The sequence below is a fragment of the Podarcis liolepis genome (assembly GCF_965112155.1).
Source record: "Podarcis liolepis genome assembly, chromosome: 6".
Taxonomy (NCBI): Eukaryota; Metazoa; Chordata; class Lepidosauria; order Squamata; family Lacertidae; genus Podarcis; species Podarcis liolepis.
Genome location: NC_139559.1, coordinates 16,100,017 through 16,115,702, shown reverse-complemented (window position 1 = coordinate 16,115,702; position 15,686 = coordinate 16,100,017). Strand labels below are relative to the sequence as shown.

At 48.5% G+C, this 15,686-nt stretch overlaps 1 protein-coding gene across 1 annotated transcript; it reads left to right on the top strand.

The window, feature by feature from the left end:
• Nucleotides 1-23: 23 nt before the first annotated feature.
• On the top strand, nucleotides 24-15,611 carry FAM210B (family with sequence similarity 210 member B). The gene is made up of 3 exons (XM_083508270.1): nucleotides 24-609; nucleotides 11,537-11,712; nucleotides 15,216-15,611. The coding sequence occupies exons 1-3, from the start codon at nucleotides 184-186 to the stop codon at nucleotides 15,430-15,432; spliced, it is 819 nt and encodes a 272-aa protein (XP_083364396.1). The 5' UTR covers nucleotides 24-183; the 3' UTR covers nucleotides 15,433-15,611.
• Nucleotides 15,612-15,686: the final 75 nt, after the last annotated feature.

Here is a 15,686-nt window from a genome sequence, read left to right as displayed (position 1 = left end):
GGCTCCCTTGCCCTGCCCAGGACAGGCGGGGCGCTGTCCCTTTAAGGAGGAGGGTGCCTGGCAAGGCGGTGGGTGGCTGTTTTGCGCGCTCTCTCCGGGCCTGATCAGCCGCCTCCCTTCGCCGGGATCCGTCGGCCGCCTGGGCTGCCAGCCGTGGGAAGCCGGCGCAGCCCCTCCGCGGCCATGCTCCGGCTAGGCCGGCCGTGCGCTCTGCACGCGCTCTGCCCCGGCGGGCTGCTGCAGGTCTGCAGCAGGAGCGCCGCCTCCGGGGAAGCGGTAACCAGCAGCCTCCCGATCGGCCAGGTGCAGCCCAGCCCGGGAGTCGAGAAGCGGCCGCCGCGCAGGACGCACAGGAGGCTCCTGCGGGAAGCGCTGCTGCTCCTGCTGCAGCAGCAGCCGCCGCCAAGCCCCGGGCGCTTCTGGATCCCGGCCGCCGGGGCTGATCTGCGCCGCGGAAGAGAGGGCGACCCGTTGCTGCTGCTGCTGACATATCCTCTGCCACAGGCAGAAGGGGAGGCGGGCGGCCCCCGCCAGCTGCTCTCCGAGATCACCCTGCATGCGGTCGGGGGCAGCGGAAGAGGCAGCGGCGGCGGCCTCGGGTCCAGGAAGGTGGGTGAGTCAGCAGCCACCTCGCGCGCTGTGGGTGGTTAAAACGCGGGAGAAACAGCATTTAAATAGGATCCCCCGCAAACGTGGCCAAGAGTTCCACTGAGCACGGGCAGAGTGTCCTTTCCTAGGAACCAGGACCAGCAGAGGCCTGGTTTAAGGCCTAGGCACCTCTCTTTCTCCCTCTGCAGGGCCTTTTGTGCGGTGGCTCCCCATTTGCGGAATGCTCTCCTCAGTGAATGCTCTCACCTGGAACCTTCACTGCATATATTTAGGTGCCTCTATAACCAGGCCCTCCGGCCTTTTAAATGTGCTTGTGAGAGCGGGTATTCTGCCTTTTCATTTTGTCTTTTTATGCTGTAAAACCGCCTTGTGATCTTTGGATGAAGGGTGATATATGCGTTCGGTGCCAGATTTACGTATAAGATAAAAAAGCTATAGCTTAGGGCCCCACTCTTAGGGGGGCCCAAAAATTGAAGGAAAAAACTGGATGTACGTTTCCAAAATACAAGATAAAATAAAACCTACATACAGCAACAGTGTTTTGTGTTGTGTAGGCTCCTATGATGTAAGTAATGGGCCCCGCCTGCTAGCCTGCTCCCTAAAATATCACTGGGTTGCTCATTTTTATATATAGGGCACCTACATTCTGCATGGACTTTGCATTCTGCATGGACTTTTCAACAGTTGCTTTGATAAAATACATATTTTGTTATGTGCACATGGCTGTAGATACCTATTAGATCCATAAATTACCATATAGCACATATTCAACACAACAGTTTGTTGTTGACAAAGGACAGCTGGACATTAAAGAGCCCCATTACCTTCAGTAGCTTAGGGCCTCGTCAAACCTAAATCCGGCCCTGTATGCATTTAATTAATAATGATGACGATACTAATATTTGCAGTACTGTTGCCGGATTTGATGGCTGGGAAATGACACTGGGCATGTAGGCCTGCCCTCTGATTCATAAAGGCACTAAGAATCTACATAGAAGTACTGCATATATTGTTAACCCAGTACAGTGGGGTGGGCAGTCTGTGGACATTCAGACTGCTATTCCCATGCTCCCCGGCCATTGCCCCTTCTGGCTGGGGCTGATGGGAGTTGGAGTCTAGCAACATCAGGAAGTCCAGGCATTGCACAGGCCTCTTGCACAACATTCCTTAGGGCATGAGGGAGGCTAAGGTTTGCAGCAGGCCAGGTGCTTAATAGCAAAACTTTGACTTGCGCTGACAGTTCACCCTGGTGACTGCTCTCTGCTGTACTAGCTCTGTTATTTCTTCATATCCATCAGAACCAGCACTTGTCTCTCTTATTTTTGTTATCTGTATTACTTGCGTATTAATGTTATTACTTGTATATCTCCTGCCTTCCCATTGCAGAGCAAAGCCTGAGGCGGCTTTCAACTAACATGTTAAAAACAGCATATAATGCACTTTATTTTTTAAAAAATGGATCAAGCAAGGCTGTGCTGGCAGCATCAAAATACAAATTTGATGGTGGTGATATCTGAAAACAACATCCAGCTGAAGAGCTTGTGAAACAAAATTGTTTTTGCATGGTGACAAAATGCCATTGATGAGGCAAAGTAGATATTGTGGGGTGGGGAGTCCCAAAGCCTGAGTGCCACTACTAATAATTGAACTTCTGAAGGTCATGGGAGCAGAGAAGAGACTTCTCCAGTTGTATGAGAGGAAGGGGAAGATATATCAGTCCTAAATAGTTAGGGCTTCTGTGTTCTTTGCCTCTCTGTTGCCTATATATATGCCTGTCCTGTTGTATCAGTCTGTTCAGCTGCTTCCTTTCACTCTGTTGCTCTGCTTCTGTACAGCATCTGGAAACCATTCGTGCTAAAAGTTAAATAACAATGGCCAGGTGCCATGTAAAATTATGTCATTGAGCACTGGCTTCATTAATCCAGAATCATTACATGGACGTCTGCAGGATTTTTCTTAAGAGAGGGCCAAAGTAAAATGCTGAAAGGGGGAGCCAGCTAATTTCCCACAAATAATTATAGGAATAGTGTCTGTATATTTTGTCGCATATTTTAGGTTTTGCAATGTTAGACACTTACTTTAAAAATGGGGGGGGGGAGGAATTTGGGGGCTGTGGTTCGTCTAGGGAGGAGGGGCAATTGCCTGGCTGGTCATCACTCACCCTTCACCCTATTTAGTCATCCAAGAATCATTACCTTTTATTGGTACTTTGACTTGGTAGCTAATTGGTAGCCATTGCAGATCCCTCAGCACCAGCATTATGCATGTATGGTAGGATATGACACTATGATGATGATGATGATGATGATGATATATTACTTATACTCCACCCATCTGGCTGGGCCTCCCCAGCCACTCTGGGCAGCTCCCAACATAATATTAAAAACACAATAAAACATCAAACAATTAAATGCTTCCTTAAACAGAGCTGATTTCAGATGTCTTCTAAAAGTCAGATAGTTGTTTATTTCCTTGACATCTGATGGTAGGGTATTCCACAGGGCGGGTGCCACTACCGAGAAGGCCCTCTGCCTGGTTCCCTGTAACCTCACTTCTCGCAGTGAGGGAACCACCAGAAGGCCCTCGGTGCTGGACCTCAGTGTCCTGGCTGAACGATGGGGGTGGAGATGCTCCTTCAGGTATACTGAGCCGAGGCCATTTAGGGCTTTAAAGGTCAGCACCAACACTCTGAATTGTGCTCAGAAACGTACTGGGAGCCAATGAAGATCTTTCAGGACCGGTGTTATATGGTCTCGACTGTGTTGTAGCTGCCACTGATTTTGATGTCACTTGGAGTTTTTCTAGATTTGCAATGTTAATCATATCACACCTACCAATCTATGACACCTTCCAAAATTTTAGCATGGCACAGTGAGAGCTGAACGGCCTGGGAGGCCAGGGTTCAAATCTACACTCAGCTATAAGTTCACTGAGTGATCTTGGGTCAGTCACCAACTCTCAGCCTTGTTTAAATACTTAAAAAGTATTCAGCACTGAATTAAACCTGGGGACAGAGAGTTGTAGAGACATCTGCCGCAAGTTGTCACACGTGTTGACATTAGGTCAGTTGTGCAAAAGAGAGCGATCTTATTTTTACTTCATATGAAATGTATTTCTCAGATTAGTTGTGTGTGAAGTGCATGTGCGTGTGTGGCAGTATGTGAACATTCTCTCTCCCTGATGCCACTATATGCGCATGAAGCCGACTAGGCAGAATCTGGGCAGCACTGTTTTGCAGGGAGAAGCTGCCAGCTGATGATTTCTAGATGGCGGTGGCCTTATTTTTCCTACCAGCAGAAATAATCTCACCTAGCACAGCATCCTTTTCTCACAGGGGCTGACCAGATACCTGTGGGAAGCCTGGAAGCTGGACTTGGATGCAACAGCACTCTGCCCACCTGTGATATTCAGCAACAGAAACATAGTGCCTCCAACAGTAGAGGCAGAACACTGCTAACAGGGCTAGTAGCTTGTCCTCCATGTTCAGTCCTCTGTTAAAAATATCCAAATTGGTGGGAGCAAGTTCTGTAGTTTTACTGTGAGCTGCAGGAATTAAGTGTTTTCTTTTATGTGACATGAATCTTCCAAAATTCCGCTTCATTGGATGCCCGTTCAGTTCTAGCATTTTGGGAAAAGGGGAAAAAATATCTATCCATTTTCTCCATGCCATGTATAATTTCATAAACTTCTGCCATGTCACCTTTTCTCTAAACCAGGGTTTCCCAAACTTCGGTCTCCAGCTGCTTCTAGACTACAATTCCCATCATTCCTGACAGCTAGGAATGATGGGAGTTGTAGTCCAAAAACAGCTGGGGACCCAAATTTGGGAAACCCTTCTGTAAACTAACCCTTTCTTCATAGGGGAGTCGTTCCATCCCCATTTCTCATTTTGGTTGCCCTTCTCTGAACTTTTTCCAACCCTGCAGCATCCTTTTTGAGGATATTTCTTAATTCATTTTCTGATGCATTTGTTTATACAGTGGTACCTCGGGTTAAGTACTTAATTCATTCCGGAGGTCTGTTCTGAACCTGAAACTGTTCTTAACCTAAAGCACCACTTTAGCTAATGGGGCCTCCTGATGCCCCCGCGCCGCCGGAGCACGATTTCTGTTCTCATCCTGATGCAAAGTTCTTAACCTGAAGCACTATTTTTGAGTTAGCGGAGTCTGTAACCTGAAGCGTATGTAACCCGAGGTACCACTGTATTTGTTTTGTGCTGGAACGGCTCAGTTTAAATGTTGCAATCGAATGTCCTTTTCTAGAGCTGCACTTAACGATCCTTGGAAACTTGCCTGGCATGATATATGTATTTTTCTAGAGCTGATGACCCTAGCCCTGAGCCGCCCCTTGTGTTCATTATTGACAGAAATCAAAAGGAGCTGTAAGGCTCATTGTCCCTCTTAAATTGCTGCCCTGCTTTTTTCAGCTGGAGGCACTTGATGCCGTTTTGAGCAGAAGTGTTGGAAGAAGAGTCGCATAGTGATGGGGAGCTGAATCGCTGCCAGTTCCCATCACTTCAGGTCCTTGACAAAAGTTCCTTTCTCTCCCTATTTTTTTAGACCACCTACAGGCTTCCAGGCTTTTATCCATATGCCCTTTTCTTGGTTGGGTTGAAACACTTCATTTGCACCCATTGTATGGCCTTTGCCTCTCTTAACATTTTCTAATATTACCATGGAAGTGTTTTTAGGGGGCAACATGAGATTAGCAAAGTTTCAAATGGCATATTTTTGTGGGGTGAGCAGGGGGGATTTTTGCAGAGGAAGAAAAATTCTCCTGTTCAAATTCACATTTAATTTTTTTGGGTATCATAAGCCTTTTCCTCAACATCACATTTTTAAGCCAGCCCCTTGCCCCAAAACAAAACATAACACTTAGAGGTGCCAACAAAGAAAGATCAGTCTAGGCTGCTACCCTACACCAAGTAAGCCCATTAAACCGAATGGGACTTATCTGTGAGAGGATGTATATGGGATTCTGCTGTTCACTGGTTAATTTTCTTTCTTTTAAAGGAATATACATATTACATTTTTTTCAATATAATACACAAAAGTTGCCAAGCATTGTTTGGGTGAACTTGATATTTTCCTTTTTTTCATTACATGTTACAGCAACACACCAAAATACCCTCCTATTAAATCAGCCTGTTTTTCATCCTCATCTCCGCTATGTAAAACTGGCTTCTACCAATTAAATCAAAAGCTTCAGTTGATCGACCTATTAAGGGCCGCTGCCCTGTAAGCAAGATTAGCTTGCAGGTTAGGCAGCAGAGGTCACGGCACTTTCAGGAGGGCGTATCTTCTAGGTATCGTCGAGCAAGTTCAATGTGCCAAAACGATATACGAAAAATAGATGTGGGCATGGCGGGTTTGCATTTTGGGTTAGGTGGACACGGCAGGGGTGAACAGAATGGCATAGGGCTAACAAGGGACTGAAGGTAGTGAAAGGGAGAGCAACGGCTCATTTTGAAAAAAGAGGCTCTAAGATCCAGTTTACCAGAAATCCACACGCGGAACCATAAGAAGAGTCCTTCTGGATCAGACCTAAGGTCCGTCTAGTCCAGGATCCTGGGACAGGGTTGTAGCTCCCTGGAAGCATCTGCTTTTCATGCAGAAGCTCTCACATTACTATTATTATTATTATTATTATTATTATTATTATTATTATTATTATTATTAAAGGTAAAGGGACCCCTGACCATTAGATCCAGTCATGGCTGACTCTGGGTTTGTGCGCTCATCTCGCTTTATTGGCCAAGGGAGCCAGTGTACAGCTTCCGGGTCGTGTGGCCAGCATGACTAAGCCGCTTCTGGCGAACCAGAGCAGCGCATGGAAATGCCGTTTACCTTCCCGCCAGAGCGGTACCTATTTATCTACTTGCACTTTAAGGTGCTTTCGAACTGCTAGGTTGGCAGGAGCAGGGGCCGAGCAACGGGAGCTCACCCTGTCGCGGGTGAGTTTAACCCACAGCGCCACCCGCATCCATCTATTATTATTATTATTATTATTTAATAATATTTTATTAATTTTATTAATTTATTTATGCCCTGCCCATATGGCTGGGTTGCCCAAGCCACTCTGGGCAGTTTCCGACATATATAAAAACTTAATAAAACATCAAACATTAATAATAACAGTCTGATCCAATACAAAAAAAAGTTCAAACTCAAAGGCTGGGAATAGTTCTGGAGACTTGCTGCCGGTCACTGAAGACAGTACTAAGCTACATGGACCAATGGCCTGTCTTGGTGTGAGGCAACTTCCTGTGTTCTTGTTCTCACAGTGGCCAGGCCAACCACAGGTGTCTACGGGATGCCCACAAACAGGACTTGAGGGCCACGGGACTTTCCCCACTTAACAGTTCCCAGCGACTGGTAGTCAAAGGCATATTCAAAGATGGAGCAAGCTTGCTTCCTTTTGCTTTGGAGGGCAGGACTCGAACCCATGGCTTCAAGTTGCAAGAAAGGAGATTCCGACTAAACATCACGAAGAACATCCTGACAGCAATAGCTGTTCGACAGTGGAATGGACTCCCTCGGAAGGTGGTGGACTCTCCTTCCTTGGAGGTTTCTAAGCAGAGATTGGATGGCCATGTGTCATGGATGCTTTAGTTGAGATTCCTGCATGGCAGGGGGTCGGACTAGATGACCCTTGGGTCCCTTCCAACTCTATAATTCTACTGCCTCCAACAATGGAGATGGAGCGCAGCTATCATAACGAGTAGCCATTGAGCTAGTGTTGCCTGTTATCCTTCATTCAAAGGTGACCTCAACAGCAAGAGAAATGTAATCTGTACATTCCCGGGGAGTTGCAAAACGCCTACCAAAAAGACGAGGCATGGTTTGGGGAGATAATACGAGGAGAGGGTGAAGTAAGAGCTTTCTCTTCTGGCTTCCTCCTCCCTCTGGCCCGGCTGCCAGTCATCCAAACAGCAGCCAACGAGCGCACACAGAACAAAAGCCCCAAAAGAAAATGCACAACATTGTATTGATTTTCTTCAAGCTTCGCTCCCTGTTGAGCAAAAGCCAAATTGTGTCCCAGTCGGGCGCAGCCACAGCCAGTCTCATTGTCAAATGGAAAAGCATTTTCTCTCGCTTCATGCCTCTCCTCGTGACTGTTTTAAGCGTCTGCAAACTATCCCAGTCTCCTTTGTTTGTGTGTGCTGTTTCCTTTGGTATTTATTTTTTAAATTACTATTCCAAATCAAAACAAGTTAGCCTTTCTCCAGTTCTCTTGGCTAGGGTTTTGTTGCTCACCAAATGCATAAGAAGCTTGGGTGCTCAGAAGTGAAAGGGAGGAGGGAACATGGCCTGCCCATGCAAAGCTGCTGTCGCCTTGCAAGTGATCCACCAAGCTGAACATAGCCCAGAAGCTCACCAAAGACATTCACCGAGTGCCTCAGAAGATAGGAAGCGGCCTTAAATTCAGCTAGAGCGTGGTGCCAATAACGCCAAGGTTGCAGGTTTGATCCCCGTAAGGGACAGCTGCATATTCCTGCTGTCACGGTCCGGTTCATGGGCGATCGAAGTCCCGGCAGCGGACGTCAGGACCGGGGGCAAGATGGTGGGGTGGGAGCAGGAACAGGGGTCCAGGAGTCAGGAAGCCAAGAGTCCGAGGGTCAGAGAGCCGGGAGTCACAAAGTCAAGGGTCCGAGGATCAAGAAGCAGGGAGTCAAGAAGGTGAGGTTCAAGGATCAGGAAGCAAGAAGCCACACGCAGCAAGGCAGGAAATGTGTTGCTGTGGCAAAGAGCCGAAGGGAAATGCTGACCTTATATCCCTTCCCAGCTCTTGCCACCAGGTGCAGTGAGTTACCAATCGGCCACACCTGTGAGGCTGCGCCTTGCCTCTTCAGAACAAACTTAGGAAGGCCCCAGTCCTGCAAAGTCCTATTGGTCACAAGGCCTGGCTCCTGCACACACTCCTGACACCTGCATTGCAAGGGATTGGCCCAGATGACCTAACTCTATGAATCTCTGAGTCAGGCCATTGGTCAATCTAGTAGAGGGATAGGGAACCTCAAGGCTGGGCGGCGGTGGGGTCTATCTGGCCCTTGGCTCCACAAGCTGCATCCCCTCAACCAGACACCCCATCAGCCCTATTTCATACCCTTCCAGAGGGATTTTTTTCCTGGCTGGAAAGTGTCCTTGAATTCTGATAATGCTTCTTGATTGCCTGGGTGGAAGACATAGGTGTGTGCGTAGAAGCTGGTTACTGTACCACTTTTGCCTCTGGTCTCACCAACCACTGACATTTGGACCAGTTTGAAATGTGGCCTCTGTCTGGAAAAAAAAAGATTTTCCCACCCCTCATCTATCCCAAAATATATCACAGCCCACTCACGGCCCACTCAAAAAGTGCCTCTCCAATATGTTCCAGCCTGACCATTGAGATCGTCAGAGGGGAACCTTAGAGAGCCTTCTCAGTTGTGGCACCCTCCCTGTGGAACTCTCTGCCACTGGAGGTCCATCAGCTCTCTTCAGTTTCATCAAGTGCCAAAGCTATGCCTCTGCACTCTGGCCTACAGGCCTTCCTGGCAGATGTTACCAGTTTGTTTCAGGAAAATTTGGTTTGTATGGGATCGTTTATGTCTTGCTGTTTTAAGGCAGAAGTGTTTCGATTTTATTTTGCTCTTCGTGTATTTAACAGCCTGAGACATGAGGACCAGGCCATTGTGACCCAGGACCCTCTGCTTAGTGTGCAGTGGACCTGTAGGGTGAGCTGTCAGAAGCACCTAGAATGCTGTACATAACCCAGAGGTGGTGTGGTCCCTGGAGTCCCAGCTGGGTCGCAAAAACAATCCCCTTGTCAGCCTTTTAAAAGGAGCCCTCTTCCATCTACTCAAAATAATCTCTTTCCCTGCACCGTTTGGGAGGGTGTGGGAGCGATCCACTCTGGGAGCTCAAGGTCTACTACGTTTCCTTTTTTTCCTGGCTCCTGGTGAATTGTTTCTTCCCATATTTCCACCACCTTCTCTCCCATTAAAAAAAGGGCAGGATTTGTTCTCTCGGCTCCACTTCTCCTCCCCGCAAATTGCTTATGCAATGGAGAGGCAGGGCCGCCTTGGGAATTTGCTCATGTCCTCCCCCTGGAATCTGGGAGTTCTAAACCTGTTCTTCCAGCAAAACAAACAAACGCACTGAACCTGTGGCGCCATTTTAAGGCTCACAGATTTGTAACTGGTTTACGGTAAATGTTAAGCCTCTAAGGTGCCACAGCCTTTGTTGTTTTCACTGCAGTACTAACAGAGCTTCCCCTCTGGAATTTGTTCTCCCAGATCTGCTTTTATTAGTTGCAGTCGTTTCACCAGCCTAGCAAAGCATATTGTCAGCAAGCAATTGCCAGCAATTCCCCCGTGGTCCCTTTCCTGAGTTTTCAGTATTTCGTTGCAAACCGTGCATATTGCACAACATCACGGGAGCTGAAAATGCTGGTCTTTATACCGGGATGAATTATTTCAAGTCTCTAAATAGCTTTCTGCTTGCCTGCAGCAGTACAGTACTCCTAGGATTTGCACATGTCAGCAGAACCAGCTGAAGCTTGAACTGAAAGTTACTATGCCATAATCAAGATAGATTCAGATTCTGTAGCTTAGAATCATCGAATTGCAGCGTTAGAAGGGACCCCAGTGGTCATCAAGTCCAACCCCTGCAAATGCAGGAATCCTGCCCACAGTTGTCCCTGGAGCGGGGGAGGGGGGGCTCAAACCACCAACCTTCTGATTAACAGCCAGATGCACTGACTGACCCATTGTGCCACTGGAGTCTCTCTGACATCTGACCCATGTGCTTCTCACTTGTAAAAGTAGGGTTGAAGACTTAGAAATACTGTGGTTTTCAGTTTGTGATCGAGTTGTATTACTGTATTTGTAATTTGTGGCAGCCACACAGCTGTTAAAGGCACAATGCAACATTTTCTTTGTTGTTGTAGTTCTTCCTACAAGATACTCCTTTTGGAAGAGAGCAGATATTTTCAGCAAGGAAGATACACGAAAAGCCTCTTTTTCCTTCCTTCTAATTGCTTAGCCATATTAATTGACTAAGCATCCTTAGAAGCAACAACAGCTCCATATCTGCCTGATAAGCCTTAGAACATTGTCTCCACACTTTGCTTTCTAACTTTGTCCAAGTGACTTAGCTTTCTTTCCCTTTCTTTTTCTCGATTTAAAAGAAAGAGTCTGGGCCTCCTTTGGGGGGCTGTGAAGATGAACTAGAAATCATTGCATGTTCTACCTCCCAGATTAATTCACCTGGTAATTATGGGAACTACTTTCAGGTGTAGTGCAATGAATTTTGTTCAACTGAAGTAGTTCATTCCAAGCACTGAATAGGCATGATGAGCATCACCATTGTAATTTTAAAAATTTGTATACTTCCCTTCATCCGCAGATCCCAGGGCGGTTCACAGCATAAAAATACAATACAGTGGTGTCCCGCAAGACGAATGCCTCGCAAGACGGAAAACCCGCTAGACGAAAGGGTTTTCCGTTTTTGAGCTGCTTCGCATGACGATTTTCCCTATGGGCTTGCTTTGCAAGACGAAAACGTCTTGCGAGTGTTCCGATTTTTTTTTGCTCCCCCCCTTTTTCTAAGCCGCTAATAGCCTTTTAGCCGCTAATCCGCTAAGCCTTTAATAGCCGCTAAACCGCTAATAGCGCTAAGCCGCTAATAGGGTTGCTTCGCAAGACGAAAAAACTGCTAGACGAAGAGACTCGCGGAATGGATTAATTTCGTCTTGCGAGGCACCACTGTATAATACATATGAACAATGCAGGTAAGAAATAGGAAAACTATGGTGCACACAGACTATATTGTAGCATTTGAACAGAGCACTCTATGAACTAAACTTTGCACTTTTTTTTTTTTAGTGAAATGCTCAATCACTCTAGAAACATATTTTAATGAGCACCCATTCCCCCCACTATACATAGGAGACTAGTGAAACTGCAGGAAACGACTGTGCAGATCCTAGCCAGGAGAATGGAAAGAAACCTAACAAATCCCAGCAGCTGAAGAAAGTTTTTAAGGAATATGGAGCTGTGGGAGTTGTATTCCATGTTGGGATTTCTTTGATGTCTCTAGGAATGTTCTATCTAGCCGTGTCAAGGTATGTTTTCCATACTATTTGTAATTGGGTTTGGTGTGGCAAGGACTTGATACAATGTTACATATAACATGGGATAAATATTTATGGCTGTTGGATATAAAAATTGATTTGCTGGATCAAAGAGACATCCATCCAGTCCAGCATTTGGTTTCCAACAACAGCCAGCAAGATCCCTGTAGAAGTTTTTTAGCATGGAATTAAGATGCCCATTTCTTGCAGTTTGTCCTCAGCGTTTGGCATTCAAGAGACACTAGGCTGTGTCCAGCTAACCTTTACCCAGAGTGGAACCACTTAAATTAATGAACCTAAGTTAGTTATGCTCATTTTCAGTGGGTCTACTCTAAATAAGACCTGCATTGGCTATAACCCACTGCTTTTTGGATATTATGCATATCCATCGATTCCCCTCCCCCATGCAGAGAATCTCCATATACCGTATTTTTCGCTCCATTGGACGCACCCGACCATAGGGCGCACCTAGTTTTTAGAGGAGGAAAACAAGGAAAAAATATTCTGAATCAAATGTTGTATAAACTACTGTATTTAATAAACAACCGGTATATCAGAATCACATTACAGCCATGTAAAGTGAACAGCAGTCAACAATGGCATTAAGAACCATCATCACTGTCATTAACAAATGAAGAGAGACTTTAAGGTTTGAGTACTCTTCTAGTCTTCTGTGAACCCCAAGAACTCATCACTGCTAAAGTCAGAATTTATGAAGCTCAGTTGCTCACAGTCACTGACATCACTTTCTTCGCTATCTTCATGTAAAATACCATCGTCGTATCCATCCAAAGCATTGCTAATGCCACATTTTTTCCTCTCAATCCTCTTCCTCACCTCTCTCAGCGAACAGCCTGCCAGCTGCTCGCAAACATTCCCTTTACTTGAATTACAGTCAAGAAACAGCCAAGCAGAGCTTCTCAGCGGCAGGCTTGGGAGGCTTTCCTTTTCCCCACTTTTTTCTCCTCCCCCCCAAGCAGAACAGTCCCCTTTTCCAGCCTCCTCCTCTCCATCCCTTTCACCCAAACTCCTCAGGTGACGTCTACAATTTCTCCCCTTCACTGCTCCCTCTCCTTTGCCCTCTACCATGACTCTCCACTCACGGCAACCTATGGTACTTCATCTCCCTTCACCCAGCTTCTTGGTCCCCCTCCTCTCCGTCCTCTTCCTCCCCACTCTCAGTGAACAGCCTGCCCACTGCTCCAAACCTCGAGGGGAAGGCAGGCTGTTGGCAGAGCAGCACCCCCCCACCCCCATTCAGCAGCCCAGGAGTGTGGGGCATGGGCGCACAGCCTGCCCACTGCTCCAAACCTCGAGGGGAAGGCAGGCTGTTGGCAGAGCAGCACCCCCCACCCCCATTCAGCAGCCCAGGAGTGTGGGGCATGGGCGCACAGCCTGCCCACTGCTCCAAACCTCGAGGGGAAGGCAGGCTGTTGGCAGAGCAGCACCCCCCACCCCCATTAAGCAGCCCAGGAGTGTGGGGCATGGGCGCACAGCCCTCCCCTTGCTCCAAAGCTTCCCGGGGCTGCAGAGGGAAGCCGAGGCTGCCGGCAGACGAGCGAGGCTCTCCCCACCTCTCCCATTCAGCAGCCCAGAAGCACGGGGGATGGGCGCACAGCCCTCCCGTTCCTCCAAAGCTTCCCGGGGCTGCAGAGGGAAGCCAAGGCTGCCGGCAGAGGAGCAAGGCTCTCCCCACCTCTCCCATTCAGCAGCCCCGGAGTGTGGGGCATGGGCGCACAGCCCTCCCCTTGCTCCAAAGCTTCCCGGGGCTGCAGAGGGAAGCCGAGGCTGCCGGCAGACGAGCGAGGCTCTCCCCACCTCTCCCATTCAGCAGCCCAGAAGCACGGGGGATGGGCGCACAGCCCTCCCGTTCCTCCAAAGCTTCCCGGGGCTGCAGAGGGAAGCCAAGGCTGCCGGCAGAGGAGCAAGGCTCTCCCCACCTCTCCCATTCAGCAGCCCCGGAGTGTGGGGCATGGGCGCACAGCCCTCCCCTTGCTCCAAAGCTTCCCGGGGCTGCAGAGGGAAGCCGAGGCTGCCGGCAGACGAGCGAGGCTCTCCCCACCTCTCCCATTCAGCAGCCCAGAAGCACGGGGGATGGGCGCACAGCCCTCCCGTTCCTCCAAAGCTTCCCGGGGCTGCAGAGGGAAGCCAAGGCTGCCGGCAGACGAGCAAGGCTCTCCCCACCTCTCCCATTCAGCAGCCCCGGAGTGTGGGGCATGGGCGCACAGCCCTCCCCTTGCTCCAAAGCTTCCCGGGGCTGCAGAGGGAAGCCGAGGCTGCCGGCAGACGAGCGAGGCTCTCCCCACCTCTCCCATTCAGCAGCCCAGAAGCATGGGGGATGGGCGCACAGCCCCGTTCCTCCAAAGCTTCCCGGGGCTGCAGAGGGAAGCCAAGGCTGCCGGCGGACGAGCGAGGCTCTCCCCACCTCCCCCATTCAGCAGCCCAGAAGCGCGGGGGATGGGCGCACAGCCCTCCCGTTCCTCCAAAGCTCCCGGGGCTGCAGAGGGAAGCCAAGGCTGCCAGCGGACAAGCGAGGCTCTCCCCACCTCCCCCATTCAGCAGCCCAGAAGCGCGGGGAATGGGCGCACAGCCCTCCCGTTCCTCCAAAGCTTCCCGGGGCTGCAGGGAGAAGCCGAGGCTGCCGGCAGGGGAGCGCGGCTCCACCACCACTACCAAAGACCAGTCCAAGAGTGTGCCGCACTCCGGCAATTTGGCTCAAGGGACCACACATTCGCTCCATAGGACGCACAGACATTTCCCCTTACTTTTTAAGAGTAAAAAAGTGCGTCCAATGGTACGAAAAATACGGTAGTTGTCATTTTAAAGCCATCTAAGCCTCCTTAAGAGGCAGATTTGTTGATCAGCCCCTTTACATGTTCCTCACCTGTAAAGTATTACTTTGATCAGGTCTTTGTAATAGTTGTACTGGCCAACTTGTATGTGAAGAGAAGCATGCAAATTGGGTCCAGCTCCTAAGCCACTTTGTAGTGACTCCAACTGATGGACCTTGGAGTTGATATGACACATCTGAAGTCTGCCCATCCCTGATCTAAAGTGATGCCCATCATGAAATCTTGCAGTAGTGAAAAATACAGTGGTGCCCCGCAAGACGAACGCCTCGCAAGACGGGAAACTCGCTAGATGAAAGAGTTTTCCGTTTTGGAGGTGCTTCGCAAAACGAATTTCCTATGGGCTTGCTTCGCAAGACGACAATGTCTTGCGAGTTCCTGCGGGTTTTTTTCCTCCCCCCCCCTTTTCTACGCCACTAAGCTGCTTATCAGCTGATCCGATCAGCAGATAAGCCGCTAATAGCGCTAATCCGCTAATCCGTCAATGGGCTTGCTTCGCAAGACGAAAAAACCGCTAGACGAAGAGAATCACAGAACGGATTCTTTTCGTCTTGCGAGGCACCACTGTATAACACTTTGTAAAATCCATGCTTGTTTTTGTAATGTTACTAAGCTAAGTTGTGGTTTGTTTTCACCCCCTTTTAGTGGAGTAGACATGACTGCCATCCTCTCCAAGTTGGGATTTGATGACGCTCTTGTGCAATCCAAGTTGGCCGCTGGGACGAGTACTTTTGTTTTGGCCTACGCTATCCACAAACTGTTTGCTCCAGTCCGCATCAGCATCACCTTAGTCTCTGTGCCATTACTTGTGCGATATTTTCGGAAGATAGGTTTCTTCAAACCTCCGACTCCAAATCCATGATTAAATCACTGAAGGAAAAGAAGGCTGCCACCTCAGTTAATATAAAATATAAAATGTTTTTAAATTGCTGCACCCTGGTGGTGCCTGTGCAGATTCCTGTAATACCACCTTTGCATTGTGTATTCATGGTGGAGGGAGGGGAAGTGTTTTTTCCTGATAAACTACTTCACAAATACTGATTACCTATGTTTCTTCCTCAAGTCCTGTGCCAGCCCAGAGGCAGATGTTCTAATAGCAATTATATGGGTACTTCT